The sequence below is a fragment of the Scyliorhinus torazame genome, chromosome 5 (assembly GCF_047496885.1).
Source record: "Scyliorhinus torazame isolate Kashiwa2021f chromosome 5, sScyTor2.1, whole genome shotgun sequence".
NCBI lineage: Eukaryota > Metazoa > Chordata > Chondrichthyes > Carcharhiniformes > Scyliorhinidae > Scyliorhinus > Scyliorhinus torazame.
The window spans coordinates 79,351,089-79,378,693 of record NC_092711.1 but is presented as its reverse complement, the minus strand read 5'-3'; the positions used below and the strand labels follow the sequence as shown (position 1 = coordinate 79,378,693).

General features: G+C 47.4%; 2 protein-coding genes across 6 annotated transcripts in view; one reads left to right on the top strand and one right to left on the bottom strand.

Annotated features, from left to right (window-relative positions):
* The window catches only part of LOC140418562 (uncharacterized), a 244,209-nt gene that overhangs the window by 175,165 nt on the left and 41,439 nt on the right, over positions 1 to 27,605 (top strand). The gene's annotated exons all lie outside the window — the stretch shown is intronic.
* LOC140418556 (uncharacterized) lies at positions 1,537 to 25,887 on the bottom strand. Of its 5 annotated transcripts, XM_072502061.1 has the most exons (4): positions 25,828 to 25,887; positions 24,576 to 24,659; positions 20,617 to 20,819; positions 1,537 to 8,847 (listed from the first exon to the last, which is right to left on the bottom strand). In XM_072502061.1, the coding sequence occupies exon 4, from the start codon at positions 8,470 to 8,472 to the stop codon at positions 7,270 to 7,272; it is 1,203 nt and encodes a 400-aa protein (XP_072358162.1). In that variant the 5' UTR covers positions 8,473 to 8,847; positions 20,617 to 20,819; positions 24,576 to 24,659; positions 25,828 to 25,887; the 3' UTR covers positions 1,537 to 7,269. The 5 variants fall into 5 exon arrangements, 4 of the variants coding, with proteins under 4 accessions (XP_072358162.1, XP_072358161.1, XP_072358163.1 ...); XM_072502060.1 differs by lacking the exon at positions 20,617 to 20,819; XM_072502063.1 differs by lacking the exons at positions 1,537 to 8,847; positions 20,617 to 20,819 and adding an exon at positions 17,157 to 18,477.

Genomic DNA, 27,605 nt, shown 5'->3' with positions numbered 1-27,605 from the left:
AGTGGAAATCAAATATAAGAGCCGTGTAATGTAGGAGATTCAGGTGATATTCAGTACAGTCACCAGAGTTCCTATTGGCCATCGGCGGCTCTCCGTTTTGAGCGGCGAGCTGCCTGGTGGCGAGTTGACCTGAGGATCACCACACCTCAGGCGAGGGGTTAAATTGAGTAGACAGGCCCTTCATGAATAACCTCAGCTGATGTGAGAATTGATCATGCCCTATTGACCTTGCTCCCCTTCAAGAACCAGCTGTCAAGCCAACTGAGCTAAACCGGATGCCAAAATGTTGAACTCAGAGCCAGCCAGAAGTCGAACCTGGAATCTCCTGATTCGTAGTCAGACGCGTTATCCATTGCGTCACTGGCCCATAGTGGTGAATTGCTTTTGATATTTTTCTTTGATGAAGACCAGTTACGAGATTGAGGTAATATTCAGCAACAGACTAAACCTGAAGCAGGTGATGTTTCTGCCGGTTTCAAACTGGGGACCTTTCACCTGTGAGGCGAATGTGATAACCACTACACTACAGACACAGCTGGCAATGTGGCAGCCAATGGACCAGTGAGACGTTCATCTGAACTGTCTTGTTGCAGCAGGGGCTGATTTAGCACAGTGGGCTAAATAGCTGGCTTGCAATACAGAACAATGCCAGCAGCGCAGGTTCAATTCCTGTACCGGCCTCCCTGAACAGGTGCTGGAATGTGGCGACTAGGGGCTTTTCACGGTAACTTCACTGAAGCCTACTTGTGACAATAAGTGATTATTATTCTCATGGTTCGGCTGAGAGGCCGTGTCATTTCTCACAAGAAGACGTCTGTTTCTTGAAAACCGATGCCTCAACTTACAAGACCAGAAGAAATAGAACTTATATTGAACTTCAGCATTTGTTCAGCAAATATCTAACGGAACAATGCTTTCTCTTCAATTAATAATGCATCATTCTGATCTTCCTACAGAAAAAAATCATCCAACTTTACTCAATATTTGTTTCATTATTCAATGTTTAACATCAGTATTTTTATTTATTATATGTCTTCATTTTGAATTGAATAACTCTGAAATATACACCATTGAATTGCAAACATAACTGAGCAACAAAGGAAACTTGTTAAGTGGGTAATACAAAGCCAATGGTGCTTTGTTGAGTTTGACCAGTCAGCTTTTAAACAAAGTCAAATATCGTCACATGGAAGTGAATTGAGAATTATGCGTTGCTTATATTTGACCCATCTGTGGTTTGGTGTGAAACATTCTGCAGCCTAAATACTGTCCATGTATAAGAAAGGAGGGGTGACAGCAAATCCTCACTCAGCCTGGATTTCCTCATCTCCCTGAGTGGCTGTTCCTGTTTCTCCATCAAGAAGACTTTTTTTCAACAAGCTGGTTCAGTTACTTCTCTGGATTGCCTCTAATTCAGTTATTGATTTGTTTGTGTCTGTCTATATGAGCACACATTACCATTAGATATATTTGAATGGTGATTAACAAGTTAATCTGTGTCTACAGAGCCATTAAATTCTTTTGTGAACTGAGCAAACTGCCAAGATCCGCACTTCGTTTTTTCATGTATGGAACGATCTGTCTGGACTGTACACAGAGCAAGACTTTTCATTGTACCTCAGCACACGTGACAATAAATCAATTCCAATCGAAGAGACAGTTTCTTACTCATCTTCAGATTGAACAATGAGCCGCCTTAAAATTATTCATTCATGGGAGGTGGGCGTCACTGGCTGGGCCAGCATTTACTGCTCATTCCAATTGCCCTTGAACTGCGTGTCTTGTGAGGCTATTTCAGAGGGCACTTACAAATCAACCACAACATTGCTGTGGATCTGGAGTCACGTGTAGGTCAGGCCATGGAAGGAGAGCAGATTTCCTGAAGGACATTCGTGAACCAGACAGGTTTTTAGAACAATCCACAATGTCATCATTAGACTTTTAATTTGAGACTTTTATTCAATTTCAATATCTGTCGTAGCCAGATTCAATCCCAGATCATTAAACTGGGTCTCTGGATTACTGGCCCAGTAACAATACCATTATGCCACTGCATCGCCCATATAGTCTTGGCAGAAGGTGATGTCTTGTAACTTCTCAAAATTATAAAGTAAAGTAATTAATTTGTTTAAACAAATTCTGATAGCTCTGCAGTTTCTGGAAACATTTTGGTTGAAAGTGTTATTTTTAAAATAAAGATCTAGTCTTTACAATATAATCACCTAATACACTAATGATAATCAATGTTCACTACTGAATAATCATTAATTTATTTATTTTTTTGCTGTGAAATCAATACAGTTAATATAGAAAAGGTACGGAAGGTGAAATGGCTGCAGGAAGCTACATGTTGGAGGTATAAAAGGGCTTCCTTGACCTTGTTACTAATGACAGTGAATACACTATGAAAATAACAATTTTAAAACTAAATGTGATTACACATGCGTACTTACAGCTTCCTACATTACAACAGTGAATATGTTTCAAGAGTACTCCATTGGCTTTAAAACATTTTAGGAGGTCCAGTGGTAATGAGAGGTTTTATAGAAATGTTAATTTGTTCTAATTGTCCATAAACTAGAATATATTACACTCGGTAACCTCTCCAGAATCATTAATAAAGATTGAGTCTTAATTTTGTGCCAGAACCACGTCATTGACACCATTTTGAATACTCTGTGAAACTCCAGACACACCATATGCACAATTATTTGTTGTAAAACACAGCGAGTTGTTGTGATTTGGAATGCACTGTCTCAATGGTGCTGGAACCTCATTGGACTGTAACTTCCAAAAGGGAATTTGATGCATTCTCAAAACAACATAGTCGAACTATGGGATTAAATGGGTCGTTGTACAGAGAGCTGGCATGGGAAAATGGGCCAAATAGACTCCTCTATACTCTAGGAGCCTTGTGTACATGTAAAACGAGGAGTAACAACCTGCAACTTGCTGCCTTTGAGCGTAGGAGATGCAGAGATGACAGAAGAATTTCAATAGGAAATTGGACAGACAAGGAAATAAACCTGCACAGATTTGGGGATAGAACGGGGCAATGGGCAGACTGGCTTACTCCACTGGGAGCCGACACGGTCCCAAAGGGCTGAATGGCCCCATTCCCCACCCTCCAGATGCTGTGATCTCAGGGGAGAAATTCAGCTGCTCCAGTCACTCCAACTAACTGGAGTCCCTCATCTCTGGTGCCATTCTAGCACAATGGATAGCACTGTTGCTTCACAGCACCAGGGTCCCACATTCGATTCCCAGTTTGGGTCACTGTCTCTGCGGATTCTGCACGTTTTCTCCGTGTCTGCGTGGGTTTCCTCCGGGTGCTCCAGTTTCCTTCCGCAAGACTCGAAAGATGTGCTTGTTAGGTGAATTGGACATTCTGAATTCTCCCTCGGTGTACCCGAAAAGGCACCAGATTGTGGCGACTGGGGGATTTTCACAGGGATTTCATTGCAGTGTTAATATAAGCCTACTTGTGACAATAATAAAGATCATTATTATTGTAAATTTTCTCTCCACCCTCTCTAAGAACTTCACATCTCTCCCTAAAGTGTGGGGCCCATATATAGGCTTCCATTCTAGAGGGATAGAATTGAAAAGCACGGTGGAAATGTCCAACTTGTTTAGAACCAGGGTTAGACTACACTGGGACCACTGTCAACATTGGTGATCTCCATTTCGAAAAAGTAAATAGAGGCACTGGATAAAGTGCAACAAAGATTCATAATATACAGAACTGAGAGCATTTAACACTCAGGAAAGGCTGGGGCTGCTTTTTCCTGGCAAAGAGAAGACTGATGGGTGACCTGATGGAAATCTTTAAGATTATGAAGGGATTCAATAATCCAACAGGAATTTCAATAGAAACCTCTTTACCCAGCGAGTGGTGAGAATGTGGAACTCACTCCACAGCGAGTGGGTGAGGTGAACAGCATGAATACATTGAACGTAATGCTAGATACATACATGAGGGAGGAAAAATAGGAGATGCTGATGGGGGAGATGTAGAGGGGTGGGTGGAGGATCGTGTGGAGCATAAATACTGACATAGACCATGGCTAACCTCAGCCGGTATGGGAATTTAACCTGTGCTGTTGGTGTCACTCAGCAGAACCAGCCATCCAGCCAACTGAACTAACCGATCCCTGTGTAAATCAGTAATAATTCCTTAAATATCAGTGATTGCCTGTCTCCGACGACACTATTTAACGTAGTTTCCCAGTGCACCTCAGACAACTTGCCCCTCATACCCTGATAGTTGTCTTCTGTGAGGAAACACCATGATAAATTAAACAAAGAACCATCTAATCACCATAGCCCATCTTCATGACAATGTGGCATGATTTTGAGGTTTCCAAACAGAAATGGTAATGAAACATTTTCTAACCTCCGAACACCCTTTTACTCTTTGATCCTTGTGAAATGTGAAACCAGAGATTCGCAAGAAGGCTCAGAGAGAATCAGACCACTGGAGACGAAGTTGTGAGACCGACCAGTCCAGCACAAAGAAATCCTCTGACCATCCCCATTGACCAACAGAATTAACAAAATGCAGTCCTGGATGTAATTGAGAACAGAAACAATAACAGCAGAATCCAATCCCTATAATCAGTTGTGAATTTGTCTCAGAAAGTGCCATGAATTACTAGATCTCTTCGCACATTGAGGGCAGGTGAACGGCCTCTCCCCAGTATGACCTCCCTGGTGTGACTGCAGATGGCATAACTAAGTCTGTTGCGCAACTAGACGTGAACGGGTGTGATATAATCGGGATTATGGAGACATGGCTGCAGGGTGACCAGGGATGGGAATTGAATATATTCCGTATTTAGGAAGGACAGACAAAAAGGAAAAGGCAGTGGAGTGGCAGTGCTGGTTAAAGAGGAAATTAATGCAATAGTGAGGAAGGATATTAGCTCCGACAATGTGGAATCTGTATGGGTAGAGCGGAGAAACACCAAGGGGCAAAATAATTAGTGGGCATCGTATATAGATCCCAAACTGCAGTGGTGATGTTGGGAATGGCATAAAACAGGAAATTAGGCTGATTGTAAATGTTTCTATAAGTATGTGAAAAGAAAAAGATTGGTGAACACAAATGTAGGTTCCTTAAAGTCAGAAACAGGGGAATGTATAATAGGGGACAAAGAAATGGCTGAGCAAATAAATACATACTTTGGTTCTGTCTTCACAAATGAGGGCACAAATCAGACACCAGAAGTGTTGGGGAACACAGGATTTAGTGAGAGGGAGGAACTGAAGGAGATCAATATTAGTAGAGAAATGGTGTTGGGGAAATTGATGGGATTGAAGGCTGATAAATCCCCAGAGCCTGATAATTGCATCACTAAGTACTTAAAGAAATGGCTCTAGAAATAGTGGATGCATTGGTGGTCATTTTCCAGGATTCTATAGACTCTGGAACAGTTCCTGCAGATTGGAGTGCGGTTTATGTAATTCCACTATTTAAAAAGTGAGACAGAGAGAAAACAGGGAATTATAGACCAGTAAGCCTGACATCGGCAAGAGGAAAAATCTAGAATCCATTCCCAAAGATTTTATAGCAAAGCACTTATAATAATAATCTTTACTGCCATAAGTAGGCTTACATTAACACTGCAATGAAGTTCCTGTGAAAAGCCCTGAATCGTCACACTCCGGCGCCTGTTCGAGTACACAGCGGGAGAATTCAGAATGTCCAGATTATCTAACAGCACGTCTTTTGGGACTTGTGGGAGGAAACCGGAGGGGCCAGAGGAACCCACAAAGACACGGGGAACATGTAGACTCTGCACAGACAGTGACCCAAGCCAGGAAATGAACCCGGGTCTCTGCCGCTGTAAAGCAACAGTGCTACCGAGCAGCCCTAGAAAACTTAGAAAACAGTGGCAGGATTGGACAGACTCAGGATTGGACAGAAATCATGCTTGACAAATCTACTGGAATTCTTTGAGGGTGTAACTGGTAGAGTTGACGAGGGGGAGCCAGTGGATGTGGTATATTTGGGCTTTCAGATGACTTTTGACCAAAGTCCCGCATAAGAGATTAGTGTGTAAAATAAAAGCACGTGGGATTAGGGGTAGTGTATTGAGATGGATAAAAAACTGGTTGGCAGGCAGGAAACAAAGAGTAGGAATTAATGATCTTTTTCAAATTGGCAGGCAGTGACTAGTGGGGTACCGCAGGGATCGGTGCTCGGACCCCAGATATTCACAAGATATATTAATGATTTTTTTAAAAAATGAAAGTACCCAATTCTTTTTTACTAATTAAGGGGCAGTTTAGTGTGGCCAATTCACCTACCCTGCACATCTTTGGGTTATGGGGGTGAGACCCACGGAGACACAGGAAGAACTTGTCTCCACACAGACAGTGATCCGGGGTAGGATTGAACACTGATCCTCAGTGCCATGAGGCAGCAGTGCTAACCACTGTGCTACCCTATATATTAACTATTTAGATAAGGTAACAAAATGAGAAGGCAGATTATTATCTGAACGACCATAGATTGGGAGAGGGGGAATGTGCAACGAGACCTGGGTATCCTCGTACACCAGCCACTGAAGGTAAGCATGCAGCTACAGCAGGCGGTAAAGAAGGCAAATGGTATGTTCGCCTTCACTGCGAGCGGATTCGAGTACAGGAGCAGGAATATCTTGCTATAATTATACAGGGCCTTGGCGAGGCCGTGCCTCGAATATTGTGTGCAGTTTTGGTCTCCTTATCTGAGGAAGGATGTTCTTGCTCCAGAGGGAGTGCAGCAAAGATTTACCAGACTGATTCCTGGGATGGTGGGACTGACGTATGAGAGAGTGAATCAGTTAGGATTGTATTCGCTGGAGTTCAGAAGAATGGGGGATCTCATAGAAACCTATAATATTCCAACAGGACTTGACAGGGTAGATGCAGGAAAGATTTTCCTGATGGTGGGAGTGTACAGAACGAGAGGTCGCAGTCTAAGGATACGGGATATACCATTTAGGACAGAGATGAAGAGAGATTTCTTCAACCAGAGAGTGGTGAGCCTGTGGAATTTGTTACCACAGAAATAGTTGAGGCCAATACATTGAATGTTTTCAAGAAGCAGTTAGATATAGCACTTAGGGCGAAGGGGATCAAAGGATATGGAGGGGAAAGCGGGATTAGGCTATTGAGTTGGATGATAATCCATGATCATAACGAATGGCAGAGCAGGCGCGAAGGGCAAAATGGTCTCTTCCTGTTCCTATTTTCTATGTTTCTATGTAATCCTTTCCCACACTAAGAGCAGGTGAACGGCCTCTCCCCAGTGTGAACTCGCTGGTGTGTCTGCAGACTGGATAACTGAGTGAATCCCTTCCCACACGGAGAGCAGGTGAATGGCTTCTCCCCAGTGTGAACTCGGTGGTGTCTCCGCAGGTTGGATGAATGAATGAATCCCTTCCCACACTGAGAGCAAGTGAATGGCCTCTCCCCAGTGTGAACTCGCTGATGTCTCTGCAGACTGGATAACCAAGTGAATCCCTTCCCACACTGAGAGCAGGTGAATGGTCGCTCCCCAGTGTGAATTCGCTGATGTCTCAGCAGGTTGGATGAATGAATGAATCCCTTCCCACACCGAGAGCAGGTGAATGGCCTCTCCCCAGTGTGAACTCGCTGGTGTGTCTGCAGACTGGATAACTGAGTGAATCCCTTGCCGCACTGAGAGCAGGTGAACGGTCTCTCCCCAGTGTGAACTCGCTGATGTCTCAGCAGGGTGGATGAATCAATGAATCCCTTCCCACACTGAGAGCAGGTGAATGGCCTCTCCCCTGTGTGAACTCGCTGGTGTCTCAGCAGGGTGGATGAATCAATGAATCCCTTCCCACACTGAGAGCAAGTGAATGGCCTCACCACAGTGTGAACTCGCTGGTGTCTCTGCAGGGTGGATAACTGCGCGAATCCCTTCCCACACTTAGAGCAGGTGAACGGTCTCTCCCCAATGTGAATTTGCTGATGTTTACACAGGTTGAATGAATCAATGAATCCCTTCCCACACTGAGCGCAGGTGAACGGTCTCTCCCCAGTGTGAACTCGCTGATGTCTCCGCAGGGTGGATGAATCAATGAATCCCTTCCCGCACCGAAAGCAGGTGAATGGCCTCTCCCCAGTGTGAACCCGCTGGTGTGTCTGCAGGCTGGATAACTGAGTGAATCCCTTGCCACACTGAGAGCAGGTGAACGGTCTTTCCCCAGTGTGAACTCGCTGATGTCTCAGCAAGGTGGATGAATCAATGAATCCCTTCCCACACTGAGAGCAGGTGAATGGCTTCTCCCCAGTGTGAACTCGCTGGTGTCTCAGCAGGGTGGATGAATCAATGAATTCTTTCCCACACTGAGAGCAGGTGAACAACCTCTCCCCAGTGTGACTGCGTCGATGAGTCTCCAGCTCTGATGGGACTCTGTATCCCTTCCCAGAGTCCCCGCATATCAACGGTTTCTCCATGTTTTGGGTCTCCTTGTGTCTCTCCAGGTTGGACAATCAGTGGAAGCCTTGTCTACACACAGAACGTGTGCACTTTCTCTCCTCACTGTGAATGGTGTGATGTTGTTTTCAGGCTGTGTAACTGGTTTAAGCTCTTTCAACAGTCAGTTCACTGGAACACTCTCACTCGGGTGTCTGTTGTGTGGGTCTCGGTGCTTTTCCAGTCACACTCACGTTTAAAATCTTTTGAAGCCAACAGATCGGACAAACATTTCTCCTTCTCGCTGATGATATTCAGAGCCCAATGATATTCAGATCAGAAGGAATCGAGTGAGTTTGCAACATCGAGATGTGATGTTTGAGATTTCTGTCTGCAATTCCTCCTCTTCCAATATCCTTTAAAAACAATTTACAGAAGTCATCAGTTAGTACAGGATAGAAATTCAGAAGACATTTCTAGTTCCTCTCTCATTCTCCAAAAGCTGTAAATCTCCATCCCACACAATCTCCCTCCATTCTCACTCTGCTGTATCTAATATTCACCCTCCCAATTCTCCTGAAGGTGCTGATTCATGTTGATTGACAGATCCAAGCTCAGCTCACTGTTTCCTGACCAGGGGGCAGAGTATAATAGCAGCAAGAGTAGGCCATTCGGCCACCGAGTCTGCTCAACATTTCAATGCGATCCTTGGCCGTTCTACTTCTGCACCATTTTTCCACAAGTTCCCCATATCCCTCGAAATCTTCAGTATCTAGAAACCTGTCAACATTTGTCTTGAACATACCTGATGACTGAGGCTGCACATTCCTCTGGGGTAGAGAATTTCAAAGCTTCACCAGATCCTCGAGTGAAGAAATCCCCCCTCATCTCACTTTTCTCTCTATTTTCCTACCTGTTCCCCATAACCCTCAACTCCTTTGGCAATAGAATATCTGTCAACCTGGTGCTTCAATATATTCAATGACCCCCAGATACAACTGGTCCCTGTGGAAGAGAAATCCAAAGACTAACAACGCTCTGAGGGCATGAGGTCCTGCAGCAGGAGTTCAGGGAGCTAGGCAGAAAGTTAAAAGACAGGACCTCTAGGGTTGTAATCTCGGGATTACTCCCTGTGCCACGTGCCAGTGAGGCTAGAAATAGGAAGATAGAGCAGCTAAACACGTGGCTAAACAGCTGGTGTAGGAGGGAGGGTTTCCGTTATCTGGACCACTGGGAGCTCTTCCGGGGCAGGTGTGACCTATATAAGGACGAGTTGCATTTAAACCGGAGAGGCATAAATATCTTGGCCGCGAGGTTTGCTAGTGTCACACGGGAGGGTTTAAACTAGTATGGCAGGGGGGTGGGCACGGGAGCAATAGGTCAGAAGGTGAGAGCACTGAGGGAGAACTAGGGAATAGGGACAGTGGGGCTCTGAGGCAGAGCAGACAGGGAGAAGTTACTGAACACAGCGGGTCTGGTGGCCTGAAGTGCATATGTTTTAATGCAAGAAGTATTACGGGTAAGGCAGATGAACTTAGAGCTTAGATTAGTACTTGGAACTATGATGTTGTTGCCATTACAGAGAACTGGTTGAGGGAAGGGCAGGATTGGCAGCTAAACGTTCCAGGATTTAGATGTTTCAGGCGGGATAGAGGGGATGTAAAAGGGGAGGCGGAGTTGCGCTACTGGTTAGGGAGAATATCACAGCTGTACTGCGGGAGGAGACCTCAGAGGGCAGTGAGGCTATATGGGTAGAGATCAGGAATAAGAAGGGTGCAGTCACAATGTTGGGGGTTTACTACAGGCCTCCCAACAGCCAGCGGGAGATAGAGGAGCAGATAGGTAGACAGATTTTGGAAAAGAGTAAAAACAACATGGTTGTGGTCATGGGAGACTTCAACTTCCCCAATATTGACTGGGACTCACTTAGTGCCAGGGGCTTAGACGGGGCGGAGTTTGTAAGGAGCATCCAGGAGGGCTTCTTAAAACAATATGTAGACAGTCCAACTAGGGAAGGGGCGGTACTGGACCTGGTATTGGGGCATCAGCCCGGCCAGGTGGTAGATGTTTCAGTAGGGGAGCATTTCGGGAACAGTGACCACAATTCAGTAAGTTTTAAAGTACTGGTGGACAAGGATAAGAGTGGTCCTAGGATGAATGTGCTAAATTGGGGGAAGGCTAATTATAACAATATTAGGCGGGAACTGAAGAACATAGATTGGGGGCAGATGTTTGAGGGCAAATCAACATCTGACATGTGGGAGGCTTTCAAGTGTCAGTTGAAAGCAATTCAGGACCGGCATGTTCCTGTGAGGAAGAAGGATAAATACGGCAATTTTCGGGAACCTTGGATAACGAGAGCTATTGTAGGCCTCGTCAAAAAGAAAAAGGAGGCATTTGTCAGGGCTAAAAGGCTGGGAACAGACGAAGCCTGCGTGGAATATAAGGAAAGTAGGAAGGAACTTAAGCAAGGAGTCAGGAGGGCTAGAAGGGGACACGAAAAGTCATTGGCAAATAGGGTTAAGGAAAATCCCAAGGCTTTTTACACGTACATAAAAAGCAAGAGGGTAGCCAGGGAAAGGGTTGGCCCACTTAAGGATAGGCAAGGGAATCTATGTGTGGAGCCAGAGGAAATGGGCGAGGTACTAAATGAATACTTTGCATCAGTATTCACCAAAGAGAAGAAATTGGTAGATGTTGAGTCTGGAGAAGGGTGTGTAGATAGCCTGGGTCACATTGAGATCCAAAAAGACAAGGTGTTGGGTGTCTTAAAAAATATTAAGGTAGATAAGTCCCCAGGGCCTGATGGGATCTACCCCAGAATACTGAAGGAGGCTGGAGAGGAAATTGCTGAGGCCTTGACAGAAATCTTTGGATCCTCACTGTCTTCAGGGGATGTCCCGGAGGACTGGAGAATAGCCAATGTTGTTCCTCTGTTTAAGAAGGGTAGCAAGGATAATCCAGGGAACTACAGGCTGGTGAGCCTTACTTCAGTGGTAGGGAAATTACTGGAGAGAATTCTTCGAGACTGAATCTACTCCCATTTGGAAGCAAATGGACGTATTAGTGAGAGGCAGCATGGTTTTGAGATGGGGAGGTCGTGTCTCACTAACTTGAAAGAGTTTTTCGAGGAGGTCACTAAGATGATTGATGCAGGTAGGGCAGTGGATGTTGTCTATATGGACTTCAGTAAGGCCTTTGACAAGGTCCCTCATGGTAGACTAGTACAAAAGGTGAAGTCACACTGGATCAGGGGTGAGCTGGCAAGGTGGATACAGTACTGGCTAGGTCATAGAAGGCAGAGAGTAGCAATGGAAGGATGCTTTTCTAATTGGAGGGCTGTGACCAGTGGTGTTCCACAGGGATCAGTGCTGGGACCTTTGCTGTTTGTAGTATATATAAATGATTTGGAGGAAAATGTAACTGGTCTGATTAGTAAGTTTGCAGACGACACAAAGGTTGGTGGAATTGGGATAGCGATGAGGACTGTCAGAGGATACAGCAGGATTTAGATTGTTTGGAAACTTGGGCGGAGAGATGGCAGATGGAGTTTAATCTGGACAAATGTGAGGTCATTTTGGAAGGTCTAATGCAGGTAGGGAATATACAGTGAATGGTAGAACCCTCAAGAGTATTGAAAGTCAAAAAGATCTAGGAGTACAGGTCCACAGGTCACTGAAAGGGGCAACACAGGTGGAGAAGGTAGTCAAGAAGGCCTACGGCATGCTTGCCTTCATTGGTCGGGGCATTGAGTATAAGAATTGGCAAGTCATGTTGCAGCTGTATAGAACCTTAGTTAGGCCACACTTGGAGTATAGTGTTCAATACTGGTCGCCACACTACCAGAAGGATGTGGAGGCTTTAGAGAGGGTGCAGAAGAGATTTACCAGAATGCTGCCTGGTAGGGAGGGCATTAGCTATGAGGAGCGGTTGAATAAACTCGGTTTGTTCTCACTGGAACGAAGGAGGTTGAGGGGCGACCTGATAGAGGTCTACAAAATTATGAGGGGCATAGACAGAGTGGATAGTCAGAGGCTTTTCCCCGGGGTAGAGGGGTCAATTACTAGGGGGCATAGGTTTAAGGTGAGAGGGGCAAGGTTTAGAGTAGATGTACGAGGCAAGTTTTTTACGCAGAGGGTAGTGGGTGCCTGGAACTCGCTACCGGAGGAGGCGGTGGAAGCAGGGACGATAGTGACATTTTTTTATTTTTTTTTTTAAATTTATTTTTTTTAATTAAATATTTTATTGAAAATTTTTGGCCAACCAACACAGTACATTGTGCATCCTTTAAACAATATTATAACAACACAAATAACAATGACCTATTTTATAAACAAAAAATGAATAAATAATAAATAACAAAAATGAAAACTAGCCCTAATTGGCAACTGCCTTGTCACAAGTAACATTCTCCAAAAATATAATTTAACAGTCCAATATATAATTATCTGTAGCAACGACCTATACATACTATACAGTATATATTAACAACCCTGAGAGTCCTTCTGGTTCTTCCTCCTCCCCCCTCCCCCCCCCCCCCCCCCCCCCCGATCCTGGGCTGCTGCTGCTGCCTTCTTTTTCCCATTCCGTCTATCTTTCTGCGAGGTATTCGACGAACGGTTGCCACCGCCTGGTGAACCCTTGAGCCGACCCCCTTAGGACGAACTTAATCCGCTCTAGCTTTATAAACCCCGCCATGTCATTTATCCAGGTCTCCACCCCCGGGGGCTTGGCTTCTTTCCACATTAGCAATATCCTGCGCCGGGCTACGAGGGACGCAAAGGCCAAAACATCGGCCTCTCTCGCCTCCTGCACTCCCGGCTCTTGTGCAACCCCAAATATAGCCAACCCCCAGCTTGGTTCGACCCGGACTCCTACTACTTTTGAAAGCACCTTTGTCACCCCCATCCAAAACCCCTGTAGTGCCGGGCATGACCAAAACATATGGGTATGATTCGCTGGGCTTCTCGAGCACCTCGCACACCTATCCTCCACCCCAAAAAATTTACTGAGCCGTGCTCCAGTCATATGTGCCCTGTGTAATACCTTAAACTGAATCAGGCTTAGCCTGGCACACAAGGACGACGAGTTTACCCTGCTTAGGGCATCTGCCCACAGCCCCTCCTCGATCTCCTCCCCCAGCTCTTCTTCCCATTTCCCTTTTAGTTCATCTACCATAGTCTCCCCTTCGTCCCTCATTTCCCTATATATATCTGACACCTTACCATCCCCCACCCATGTCTTTGAGATCACTCTGTCCTGCACCTCTTGTGTCGGGAGCTGCGGGAATTCCCTCACCTGTTGCCTCGCAAAAGCCCTCAGTTGCATATACCTGAATGCATTCCCTTGGGGCAACCCATATTTCTCGGTCAGCGCTCCCAGACTCGCGAACTTCCCATCCACAAACAGATCTTTCAGTTGCGTTATTCCTGCTCTTTGCCACATTCCATATCCCCCATCCATTCCCCCCGGGGCAAACCTATGGTTGTTTCTTATCGGGGACCCCCCCCAAGGCTCCAGTCTTTCCCCTATGCCGTCTCCACTGTCCCCAAATCTTCAGTGTAGCCACCACCACCGGGCTTGTGGTGTAGTTCCTCGGTGAGAACGGCAATGGGGCTGTCACCATAGCCTGTAGGCTAGTCCCCCTACAGGACGCCCTCTCTAATCTCTTCCACGCCGCTCCCTCCTCCTCTCCCATCCACTTACTCACCATTGAAATATTAGCGGCCCAATAATACTCACTTAGGCTCGGTAGTGCCAGCCCCCCCTATCCCTGCTACGCTGTAAGAATCCCTTCCTCACTCTCGGGGTCTTCCCGGCCCACACAAAACCCATGATGCTCTTTTCAATCCTTTTAAAAAAAGCCTTCGTGATCACCACCGGGAGGCACTGAAACACAAAGAGGAATCTCGGGAGGACCACCATCTTAACCGCCTGCACCCTCCCTGCCATTGACAGGGATACCATATCCCATCTCTTGAAATCCTCCTCCATCTGTTCCACCAACCGCGTTAAATTTAACCTATGCAATGTGCCCCAATTCGTAGCTATCTGGATCCCCAGGTAACGAAAGTCCCTTGTTACCTTCCTCAACGGTAGATCCTCTATTTCTCTACTCTGCTCCCCTGGATGCACCACAAACAACTCACTTTTCCCCATGTTCAATTTATACCCTGAAAAATCCCCAAGTATCCGCATTATTTCTGGCATCCCCTCCGCCGGGTCCGCCACGTATAGTAGCAAATCGTCCGCATACAAAGATACCCGGTGCTCTTCTCCTCCCCTAAGTACTCCCCTCCACTTCTTGGAACCCCTCAACGCTATCGCCAGGGGCTCAATCGCCAGTGCAAACAATAATGGGGACAGAGGGCATCCCTGCCTTGTCCCTCTATGGAGCCGTAAATATGCAGATCCCCGTCCATTCGTGACCACGCTCGCCACTGGGGCCCTATACAACAGCTGCACCCATCTAACATACCCCTCTCCAAAACCAAATCTCCTCAACACCTCCCACAAATAATCCCACTCCACCAAATGCTTTCTCGGCATCCATCGCCACTACTATCTCCGTTTCTCCCTCTGGTGGGGCCATCATCATTACCCCTAACAACCTCCGTATATTCGTGTTCAGCTGTCTCCCCTTCACAAACCCAGTTTGGTCCTCGTGGACCACCCCCGGGACACATTCCTCTATTCTCATTGCCATTACCTTGGCCAGGACCTTGGCATCTACATTTAGGAGGGAAATAGGTCTATAGGACCCGCATTGTAGCGGGTCCTTTTCCTTCTTTAAGAGAAGCGATATCGTTGCTTCAGACATAGTCGGGGGCAGTTGTCCCCTTTCCTTTGCCTCATTAAAGGTCCTCGCCAGTACCGGGGCGAGCAAGTCCACATATTTTCTATAGAATTCGACTGGGAATCCATCCGGTCCCGGGGCCTTTCCCGCCTGCATGCTCCTAATTCCTTTCACCACTTCTTCTACCTCGATCTGTGCTCCCAGTCCCACCCTTTCCTGCTCTTCCACCTTGGGAAATTCCAGCCGATCCAAGAAGCCCATCATTCTCTCCCTCCCATCCGGGGGTTGAGCTTCATATAATTTTTTATAAAATGTCTTGAACACTCCATTCACTCTCTCCGCTCCCCGCTCCATCTCTCCTTCCTCATCCCTCACTCCCCCTATTTCCCTCGCTGCTCCCCTTTTCCTCAATTGGTGTGCCAGCAACCTGCTCGCCTTCTCCCCATATTCGTACTGTACACCCTGTGCCTTCCTCCATTGTGCCTCTGTAGTGCCTGTAGTCAGCAAGTCAAATTCTACATGTAGCCTTTGCCTTTCCCTGTACAGTCCCTCCTCCGGTGCTTCCGCATATTGTCTGTCCACCCTCAAAAGTTCTTGCAGCAACCGCTCCCGTTCCTTACTCTCCTGCTTCCCTTTATGTGCCCTTATTGATATCAGCTCCCCTCTAACCACCGCCTTCAACGCCTCCCAGACCACTCCCAACTGGACCTCCCCATTATCATTGAGTTCCAAGTACTTTTCAATGCACCCCCTCACCCTTAGACACACACCCTCATCTGCCATTAGTCCCATGTCCATTCTCCAGGGTGGGCGCCCTCCTGTTTCCCCCCCTATCTCCAAGTCCACCCAGTGTGGAGCGTGATCCGAAATGGCTATAGCCGTATACTCCGTTCCCCTCACCTTCGGGATCAATGCCCTACCCAGCACAAAAAAGTCTATTCGCGAGTAGACTTTATGGACATAGGAGAAAAACGAGAACTCCTTACTCCTAGGTCTGCTAAATCTCCACGGGTCTACACCTCCCATCTGCTCCATAAAATCTTTAAGTACCTTGGCTGCTGCCGGCCTCCTTCCAGTCCTGGACTTCGACCTATCCAGCCCTGGTTCCAACACCGTATTAAAATCTCCCCCCATTATCAGCTTTCCCATCTCTAGGTCCGGAATGCGTCCTAGCATCCGCCTCATAAAATTGGCATCATCCCAGTTCGGGACATATACGTTTACCAAAACCACCGTCTCCCCCTGTAGTTTGCCACTCACCATCACGTATCTGCCCCCGTTATCCACCACTATAGTCTTTGCCTCGAACATTACCCGCTTCCCCACTAATATAGCCACCCCCCTGTTTTCCGCATCTAGCCCAGAATGGAACACCTGCCCCACCCATCCTTTGCGTAGCCTAACCTGGTCTATCAGTTTCAGGTGCGTTTCCTGTAACATAACCACATCTGCCTTAAGTTTCTTAAGGTGTGCGAGTACCCGTGCCCTCTTTATCGGCCCGTTCAGCCCTCTCACGTTCCACGTGATCAGCCGGGTTGGGGGGGCTTCCTACCCCCCCCCCTTGTCGATTAGCCATCACCTTTTTCCAGCTCCTCACCCGGTTCCCACGCAGCTGTATCTCCCCCAGGCGGTGCCCCCCCGCCCATCCTCTCCCATACCAGCTCCCCCCTTTCCCCAGCAGCAGCAACCCAGTAATTCCCCCCTCCCACCCCCCCCGCTAGATCCCCCGCTAGCGTAATTACTCCCCCCATGTTGCTCCCAGAAGTCAGCAAACTCTGGCTGACCTCGGCTTCCCCCCGTGACCTCGGCTCGCACCGTGCGACGCCCCCTCCTTCCTGCTTCTCTATTCCCGCCATGATTATCATAGCGCGGGAACCAAGCCCGCGCTTCTCCCTTGGCCCCGCCCCCAATGGCCAACGCCCCATCTCCTCCACCTCCCCTCCTCCCCCCATCACCACCTGTGGGAGAGAGAAAAGTTACCACATCGCAGGATTAGTACATAAAACCCCTCTTTGCCCCCCACATTCGCCCCACCACTTTGTTCGAACGTTCTTTTTAATAACCCGCTCATTCCAGTTTTTCTTCCACAATAAAAGTCCACGCTTCATCCGCCGTCTCAAAGTAGTGGTGCCTCCCTCGATATGTGACCCACATTCTTGCCGGTTGCAGCATTCCAAATTTTATCTTCTTTTTATGAAGCACCGCCTTGGCCCGATTAAAGCTCGCCCTCCTTCTCGCCACCTCCGCACTCCAGTCTTGATAAACGCGGATCACCGCTTTCTCCCATTTACTGCTCCGAGTTTTCTTCGCCCATCTAAGGACCATTTCTCTATCCTTAAACCGGAGGAATCTCACCACTATGGCTCTGGAAATTTCTCCTGCTCTCGGTCCTCGCGCCATCACTCGGTATGCTCCCTCCACCTCCAACGGACCCGCCGGGGCCTCCGCTCCCATTAACGAGTGCAGCATCATGCTCACATATGCCCCGACGTCCGCTCCCTCCACACCTTCAGGAAGACCAAGAATCCTCAGGTTGTTCCTCCTTGCGTCGTTTTCCAGTGCCTCCAACCTTTCCACACATCGTTTCTGACGTGCCTCCTGCGTCTCCGTCTTCACCACCAGGCCCTGTATATCGTCCTCATTCTCGGCTGCCTTTGCCTTCACGACCCGAAGCTCCCGCTCCTGCGTCTTTTGTTCCTCCTTTAGCCCTTCGATCGCCTGTAGTATCGGGGCCAACAGCTCTTTCTTCATTTCCTTTTTGATCTCTTCCACACAGCATTTCAAGAACTCTTGTTGTTCAGGGCCCCATGTTAAACTGCCACCTTCCGACGCCATCTTGGTTTTTGCTTGCCTTCTTTGCCGCTGTTCTAAAGGATCCACTGCAATCTGGCCACTCTCTCCTCCTTTTTCCATCCGTAATCAGGGGGGATTCCCTTCTGGTTTACCGCACAGTGTTTTTAGCCGTCAAAATTGCCGTTGGGGCTCCTGTCAAGAGCCCAAAAGTCCGTTTCACAGGGAGCTGCCGAAACGTGCGACTCAGCTGGTCATCGCTGCACCCGGAAGCTCGATAGTGACATTTAAGGGGCATCTTGACAAATACATGAATAGGATGGGAATAGAGGGATACGGACCCAGGAAGTGTAGAAGATTGTAGTTTAGTCGGGCAGCATGGTCGGCACGGGCTTGGAGGGCCGAAGGGCCTGTTCCTGTGCTGTACATTTCTTTGTTCTTTGGAGAGATGACTGGAAATCTATAACGTAGCTACAGTCTTATATTACGAGAAATAATAATACATTTACTTTATTACAGAACGGTAAATAATATATCAAATCTGGACCATGCAACAACACTAGACATATCTCTGTCCATTATTAATTTAATTGCCCTTAAATGTCAGCCATTTGGGGAACCCATCCCTTTAATTGTGAACATTAGGAAAGAGACCATCCTTTTTTGAAATAAATTTACAGTAATTAAGGTGCAGTTTAGCGTGGCGAATCCACCTACCCTGCATATCTTTGGGTTGTGGAGCTGAGACCCATGCAGAAACGGGAAGAATGTGCAAACTCCACATGGACAGTGACCCGGGGCCGGGATCAAACCCGGGTCCTTGGCGCCGTGAGGCAGCTATGCTAAGCACCATGCTTTTAGTCAGCCAACTAAATGCGTCAACTTGTTAAGGCAATGTTTTTCAAACTTTTTTTCCGGGGACCCATTTTTACCAACCGGCCAACATTCAGGATCCAACCCGGCCGAATTTCACGACCCACGCCGTCCGACGCCGGCTGACCTTCGCGACCCACTATTTTCTCTTACTTTGTTTGCTGCTGACAAAATGGAGGAATCGCAATCGTGCCCGTGATGTCGATGTTCGGGGGGCGTGACCTGCTCTCTGCCTCCTTTCAGGCAGGAAGATTACAGAGAATTTTTGAAAAAATCTTCTGCGTCTCCGATTGCGCAAATTCACGGGGAACAGCTGCAGCAGCCGGCTTTTTTTTCCACAAGTTCGGGGGGGGGGGGGGGGTTTATTTGATAAAGTTTAACAGAAAAAAATGTTTACATCCTCTACAAATTGGAGGTTCCCCACATTTCACCGAAACATTACAATTAAAAATGTAAAAAAATAAAAGACACTTAAAAATCAATTAATTGAGAAAGCTTCCAAATACGACCTGCAGGCATTTTGTTTTGGAATGTTTAAAACTCAAGATTAAAAACGTTGACATCTCTTTGTTGAAGTTACAGCTGCGGTGAAACCATCGTTGGATCACTCACCATTCTTGGAGGAAGAGACTTCAAAGTTCAGAAAGCAACCAATCACATCATTCCCCCCGAACTTTTTGCAGCCGGCAAAACTCTGAGCAGGCGCAAAACTCTGAGCATGCGTACCGATGAGCGGGCACGCATGCGCAGTGCGGCGGCATTTTTAAAATATGTTCGTGGCCATTTTGAAGGCCGCTTGCAGCCGGCATTATTAGAAGCCGGCTGCTGCGTGCGGATTTGCGCAATCGGGAGCGCCGCAACTGACGGCTCCGCGACACACCCGACACCTGCCCGTGACCCACACATGGGTCACGCCCCCTGACTTTGACAATGCCTGTGTTAAGGAGATGGGTGTGAGGAGTTGGAACCACTTTGTGGAGCCGCGAATCCTCATGTAATTTTTTTCTCCCAATTAAGGGGCAATTTAGCGTGGTTCCAGGTTGGGCTCAAATCATCAATGAGGAATCTGATATCTGGCAAGGAAGGAAACCCTGGCAGGTGGGCAGGGAGGATTCACAAACGCCCGCTGGAGGCCCCAAACCTCCAATAAGACCCATTGATTTTATTGTCAGTCTGCAGACAGGAGCTGGAGAACTGAACCCAGGCAGAGAAGAGGGAGGGAGGGAGAAAACTGGGAGTGAAGGAAAGAAATGGTGCAGATGGTGAGATGGGTTTGGATTTCAGCCCAGGGAGGAGGGAGAGTGTGAGCAAAGGGAAAACTGTTCCAGAGAAACTAAAATTGTCTGTTCAGAATTTCTATCCTGTACTGACAGTGATGACGTTTATTTTTATTAAATTAAAAAATAAATAAATTTAGAGTACCCAATTCTTTTTTTCCCCAATTAAAGAGTAATTTTAGCGTGGCCGATTCACCTACCCTGCACATCTTTTTGGATTGTGGGGGCCAGACCCACGCAGACACGGGGTGAATGTGCAAACTCCATACGGACAGTGGCCGGGGCCGGGATCACACCCGGGTCCTCGGCTAACCACTGAGCCACCATGCCTGCCCCTAGTGATGACTTTTGTAAACTCCTTTTACTGGATATTACAAGGGGAGGATTTACTGATGGAAACTCAAATCAAACTTCACATCAAGATTTAACAGTCACTCCATTCATCAGACCTGAATATCATTGGCCTGTGAATGTGGAAGAAGAAATGTTTCAGCTTTGACAAAGCGTCATCGGACTCGAAACGTTAGCTCTTTTCTCTCCCTACAGATGCTGCCAGACCTGCTGAGATTTTCCAGCATTTTCTCTTTTGTTTCAGATTCCAGCATACGCTGTAATTTGCTTTTATTTCAGAAGAAATGTTTGTCTGGTCTGTCTGCAAGAAAAAAATTTCATGATCAGTGTGACTGAAAAAAACCCAATACACACTCAACTCGAGTGAGAGTGTTCCAGTGAACTGCCTGTGGAAAGAGCTTTTACCAGTTACACAGTCTGAAAAAACATCACACTATTCAGAGCGGGAAGAGATCGTACACATGCTCTCTGTGGGGACAAGACATAAACTGATCGTCAAACGTGGAGAGGGACAAGGACATCAGCAGCATGCTGAAACCATGGAAATGTGGGGACTGTGGGAAGGGATTCAGATCCCCATGTGAGCTGGAGATTCATCACCGTTGTCACACCGGCGACAAACCATTCACTGAGTGTGGGAAGGGACTCACTCAGTTATCCGAGTGAGGATTTACCAATATACGGGAGTCGAGCTGGTGAGGAAGCCTTTAGTAAGGTTCAGACTGCTCTGTGTAAGAAAGAAGTTTGAATTGGGACGGTATACCATGCAAAGCTGTGGCTCACATACGAGTCCAAAGACATCCATTTTGATAGACCAGAGGAGGTGAACATTGTAAAGCATGGACTGGGGTCCAGTTATCTGTATTGGACAAGATCTACGTTTCCTGTGGGGTGGGATGGGTGTTGTGATATCCTCTATATATCATAGATTATCATAGAATTTACAGTGCAGAAGGAAGCCATTCGGCCCATCGAGTCTGCACCGGCTCTTGGAAAGAGCACCCGACCCAAGGTCAACACCTCCACCCTATCCCCATAATCCAGTAACCCCACCCAACACTAAGGGCAATTTTGGACACTAAGGGCAACTTATCATGGCAAATCCACCTAACCTGCACATCTTTGGATTGTGGGAGGAAACCGGAGCACCCGGAGGAAACCCACGCAAACACGGGGAGGATGTGCAGACTCCGCACAGACAGTGACCCAAGCCGGAATCGAACCTGGGACCCTGGAGCTGTGAAGCAATTGTGCTATCCACAATGCTACCGTGCTGCCCCTAACAGAAAACCTTATCAAAGGGCTGGTCCGGGATTTGAACCCGCGACCTCTCGCAAATTTCGAAACCAAGACACCCAAAGCGAGAATCATACCCCTACACCAACTAGCCCCTATAGTTTTGATATTTTGTGATAAAATCTGTTTTTCTGTTCGGGGTGAAGGGAGATTTTCCTTATGAAGCACAATGTAGATATATATAGGGGGGTGGAGACGGGTGAGCTAACTGATGACTAAAGAACTGTTTTTGATTTACTCTGTGAGTGTATGGGTGCGTGTATGGCAGCCATCTTGGGTGGACTCTTGGCGTGTACATTTTGAAGATTTACTGGATAGTCCCTCATGGCTGATTCTGTGAAGGGGGCCAGGGTTTGAGGGGGGGGGGGCGTGGGGTGGAAGAGAGACCCCTGATTCAGCTGGTTATCTGGAACGTAAGGGGATTGGGTGGACCAGTGAAGAGGTGGAGGGTTTTTGCTCACCTAAAGATTCTACATGCTGGTGTGGTGTTCTTGCAGGAGACTCACTTGCGGGTTAGAGATCAGACCAGACTGCAGAGGGGTGAACCAAGTGTTTCACTCGGGCTTGAGGTGCTGCAATTCTAATCAATAAACGGGTCCCTCTTTCGGTCACTAGGATCATTGCGGACACTAATGGGAGATACGTGGTGGTCAGTGGGCCATTGGCGGGTATATTGGTGGTGCTGGTGAATGGCTAAGCCCCTAACTGGGACGATGTGTCATTTGTACAATAATTGTTGGGATCCATCCCAGACCTGGCTATAATTGATTCTTGGGGCAAATTGTGTACTGGATCCTAAATGGACTGGTCCAAGCCCATTCAACCGCTACAAAAACAAAAATGGAGTGAAATCTGGACGGACCACCCGGCATGACCCAGGCATCGGAAACGATAACAGCAAACCCGGCAAAAGGTAAAGAAATCTGTTCCCATCAGCAGATTGTGAAAGGATTATGGGACACAGATTTAAGATTGTTCCAATGAGTCAGGCTGCAGTGTGTGTGTGAAGGTATCATTGGATCCAGTGTAGAATCATAGAATCCCTACAGTGCTGAAGGAGGCCATTTAGCCCATCGAGTCTGCACCGACCCTCTGAAAGTTCACCCTACCGTGGCCAATCCCCCGCCCTAACCCCGTAACCCCACCCAGGGACAATTTAGCACAGCCAATCCACCTAACCTGCTCATCTTTGGACTGTGGGAGGAAACCTTCGCAGCCACGGGAAGAATGTGCAAACTCCACACAGACAGTGACCCAAGGTCGGAATCGAACCCAGGTACCTGGTGCTTGAGGCAACAGTGCTAACTACCGAGTCACCCCCCGTAACTCTGTCATGATGAGACAATAACCTGCCTGTTATTCCAATTCTGGTGTACGTTACTCTGTCACTATTATTATTAGACAACAACCTATGTGATATTCAAATTCTGGTGTGTGTTACTCTGTTACTGTTATCATCAGACAATAATAGGAGGGCAAGATGCAAGGTAGCATTGATATTTTGAAGTTTCTGTGTTACAATGAGTGCCACTGGGAGGTGTGTGATAAAATAGGAATGGAAACATCATAACGGAGGCTGGCATGGTGGCAGTGGTTAGCACTGCTGCCTCACGGTGCTGAGGACCCAGGTTCGATCCCGGCCCCGGGTCACCGCCATGTGGAGTTTGCACATTCTCCCCGTGGGTCTCACCCCCACAACCCAAAGATGTGCAGGCTAGGTGGATTGGCCACTCTTTTGAGGTCCACCAACAAAATAGAACCAAGGAAACAAACTTAGGGACAAAGCAAAAAGGGCCACTCCAGTTAGGGGCACTGCCGAACGTAACAAAGACCAGCAGGAACTTAAAAACATCTAATGAGAGTGCATTTAAAGGGGCCAATAAAGCGCCCCAACCCCTGCGGTGCCCACCAGGCATGGAAGGCTTTGATGGTGCCCATGGACACCGCATGCTCCCTTTCTAGGGACACCCAGCTGCGAATGTAGCCATGGAAAAGGGGCAAAAAGTCTGGTCAGATGACCCCCCCAGGTCACCCGCTGCCTGGACCTATAAATGACGCACTTCGCCAGGCCCAGAAGCAGGTTCACAAGGAGGAAAGTGGCGCTGGTTCACGAGGTATTCGGCCCAAGTAGGACTCAGCAAAAACACAGTCCGTGCTCCCACCCTGGATCGACCACCCGATGGAATCCACCTCCTCCCTGCTGGTGTGTGGAGTCTTCAGGCCGGGAGGAGGCTCAGCAAACACACTGCCCACTCGATCCCCCTGCCCCGGAACAAGCACATTGGATAGAATAAGGAAGGTTTTGTCCTTGCTGAAGGCAGATGTTATCAGTTGGGAAGACTGGGCCAGGCCCTCAACCCGGGAGGGGGCCAGCAAACAAGAAGTCCAAAGGGCTTTACTCCCACCTTGTTTTTGAAGTTGCCTCCTTGTTGTTGTCCTTCTCTCCTTCCTTCTCTCACCTCTCCTTCCGTTACTCCCCTCTCCTTCCTCCAGGCAGCTCAGCAGCAACCAGCACTGGAAACAGGCAGCAAACTGAGCAGCAGAGCGAGAGAGAGAGAGAGCAGCAGCAACAGACAGAGAGCGAGAGCAGCAACAGAGAGAGAGAGAAAGCAACAGCAGCAGCCACTCTCCACCACAGCAACAATCTCACAACACTAAAGTCTGCACTGGGAGTTCCAGCTTCGGATTGGCCATGCTAAATTGCCCCTTAATTGGAAACAAATAATTGGGGACTGTAAATTTATGATGAATAATAACTCACCTCTGTCACAATTTCAGTGTTTTCAAGTTTACAATCTCCTGCTGCAACCTTCGGCTGGAAAGATATCAGAAGCTTTGGAAGCAGCTGTCAAAGGAAATTACAATGGTCAGAAATGTTAGTCGAGGTTAAAAAATAAGATCAAACATTTATCTTGGTTTGAGTATACTGGGTGTAAATCCTCCCCTAACTCCAGTAAAAGGAGTTTCCAAAATCCATCACCCTTCGAGTCCAGGATAGAAGTTCCAAACATTCTCTCCCTTTGTTGTCAGTCCCAGGATTATGTAATGTGGGTAATACTTGCTTTGGAGGCAGTTCAGTGAAGTTTCACTAGTCTGATTTCTGGGATAGGAGAGTTTGTTTTATGGAGCAAGATTGAGCCTGTTTGGTCTGTACCCGATGGAGTTTAGAAGAATGAGAGGTAATCTTATTGAAACATTCTGAGGGGTTTTGATGAAAGAACATTTTCCCACATGGGGATTCAAGAACTAAGGGGGACAGGTTAAAGATAAGAGTTCTCCAGTTTGACACTGAGATAAGGAGAAATGTCTTCCCTCAGAGGGTCATCAGTCTGTGGATAAAAGCAAATTACTGCAGATGCTGGAATCTGAAACAAAAACAGAAAATACTGGACAATCTCAGCCGGTCTGACAGTATCTGTGGAGAGAAAAGGGAGCTAACATTTTGAGTCTGGATAACTCTTTGTCAAAGCTGAGTTTGTGGAATTCTCTTTCCCAGAGAGTAGTGGCGCTGGGTCACTGAATATACTCAACGCTGAGTTTGTCTTTTTTTATCTACTGGGGAGTCAAGTTTTGGGGGCAGACAGGAAAATGTAATTAATGGCACATTCGGATCAGCGTTTATTGAATGGCAGCGCAGGGTCAATTGGCCGAATGGCCTACTCCTGCTGCTAATTCTGATGTTATTCTTCTTCTGGTCTTCGGATTGCCACACATGGCAGTCCCACCTCCCCCCTCTGGAGGGGCCTGTCAATCATCGAGACAATGATTTTCTCTCCGGGTCACCCGGATCCTGAAGCACCGCCTCTGTGACGTCATCAAGATGGCCCCTCAGCCGCGCCGCTAAACAAAGATGGCGGCCGTGGAACTGGGCCTGATACCGAATAAAAGCTCCGCAGCTACAAACGCGGGATTTGCAGTGTCTTATTCCGGCCTTCTAACCAGCAGGGGGTGTTTATGAAGCCTTCACTCCCTCCCCACCCTGACTCCCGGCTCCATTCCTCCCTCCGCCTCACCGACTCTCACCGCCCGAAACAGCCACTCGCACACTCGCAGACCTCCGATCAAAGTGACACTGCGCATGCGCCAGATACACCCAACATTGCGTCTGCGCACTGGGCTCCTGTGGAGTGTATCGGGCACATTCACAGCCGCATGGAATGGTGGGTAATGTCCGCACCATTGAAACTGCAAACAGTAAATACAAAATAACTTGGTTACCAATTAATAAAAACAATCAAGCAAATTATTGTCAATGGGTATTCTGCTATTCTCCATTTCTCAAGTTGATTCAATGCTGCTCTCCCGTGGAACAATGCAGAACTTAAGGTTTTTTGCCCCCCCAACGGGTCCTTCCTCTCTCCTCCCCAGAAGATGCAAACTCTTGCTGGGTTCAATCCCAGAATCAGTAATTCGTCCACCTTCTCCCCTCTTGCTCGTGATACTGAATGTTCAGTGTTTTCTAGAATGATCCAGCACAGATGGAAGTCACTCGGCACATCATGTCTACACTGACTCTGGACAGGAGCAGGACCTTTCCTGGTTAAATTCCATTTGCCATTTTTCTGCCCACATGACCAGCCCATCTGTATCATCCCGTAATTTTTGTCCTCGCTAGTTACCACGCCAATAATTTTCCATCTGCAAACTTATCGATCATATCTTCACATATTTCAATTCCTCGATTTTATATATAATTACTATTGGTGGCTGAGGATGCAACAGGATCTCCATCAGTAGCTGAACCTGTGTTTCTTTCCTGTGAGATAATCGAGAGCTTTAAGAACTCTGGAGAAACAATGCTGAAAAAGCTGGTGTTCGGGTCAAGGCCAATAACTGGGTGCTGCCTTCTCTGTCTCTGAATTTACTCCACTCCTGTTCACTCCCCACTTATGTAATAAGCATTGACTGTAATGACTGGCAAGAGTTTGCTGCCAATCACCATCAAACTGCATCAGTAGGATGGCATGGTAGCACAGTGGTTAGCACTGTTGCTTCACAGTGCCAGTGCCCCTTGTTCAATTCCCGCTTGGGTTACTGTCTGTGCATAGTCTGCACATTCTCCCCGAAAGACTTGCTGGTTAGGTGAATTGTTCATTCTGAATTCACCCGAACAGGCGCCGGAGTATGGCGACTAGGGGATATTCACAGTAACTTCATTGCAGTGATAATGTAAGCCGACTTGTGACAATAATAAAGATTATTATTATTACTTTTGAATTCCAACGCCTCAATGAAGAGGCAGAGAGGGATCTCTGCCAAAGATCTGCGGGTCGAGAAATACCTTCTCCAATCGCAGAAAGACCACAAGAGAAAACACATGACTCTGAGTAGATGTCATCCTTGAAATGAGGAACAGCTGACCACCTAACAACAGAGGAGAAACAGGTCATGAAGGTGTGACAGTCAATGGAACGTTTTGCGTTTGAGCAGTTCAGCTGGAATTCCATCCTTGCTGGGTGCCTTTATGCTTGCTCAGCAATCAATCTCCTTTCGCAGTTCAAGTGATGAGGATTCCTTGTCCAACTCAACCATGACAGGAAGCTGCAGGAGAGCCAAAGAGACTGGGAGGTGTCTGTCTCACAGAGGTACAGCTCACAGTAGTGTTCAATCCAGCAGGACATATTTAAATCTGTTGGTGAGAACTTCACCATAATCCATAATCAGGGCGGCATGGTGGCACAGTGGTTAGCACTGCTGCCTCACGGCACCATGGTCCCTGGTTCGATCCTGGCCCCGGGTCAATCTCCGTGTGGAGTTTGCACATTCTCCCCGTATTTGCGTGGGTTTCGCT

What these genes read in the sequence shown, in the direction of transcription:
- LOC140418556 (XM_072502061.1), bottom strand. Translation starts at nt 8,472, where the DNA reads ATGGAGAAACCGTTGATATGCGGGGACTCTGGGAAGGGATACAGAGTC.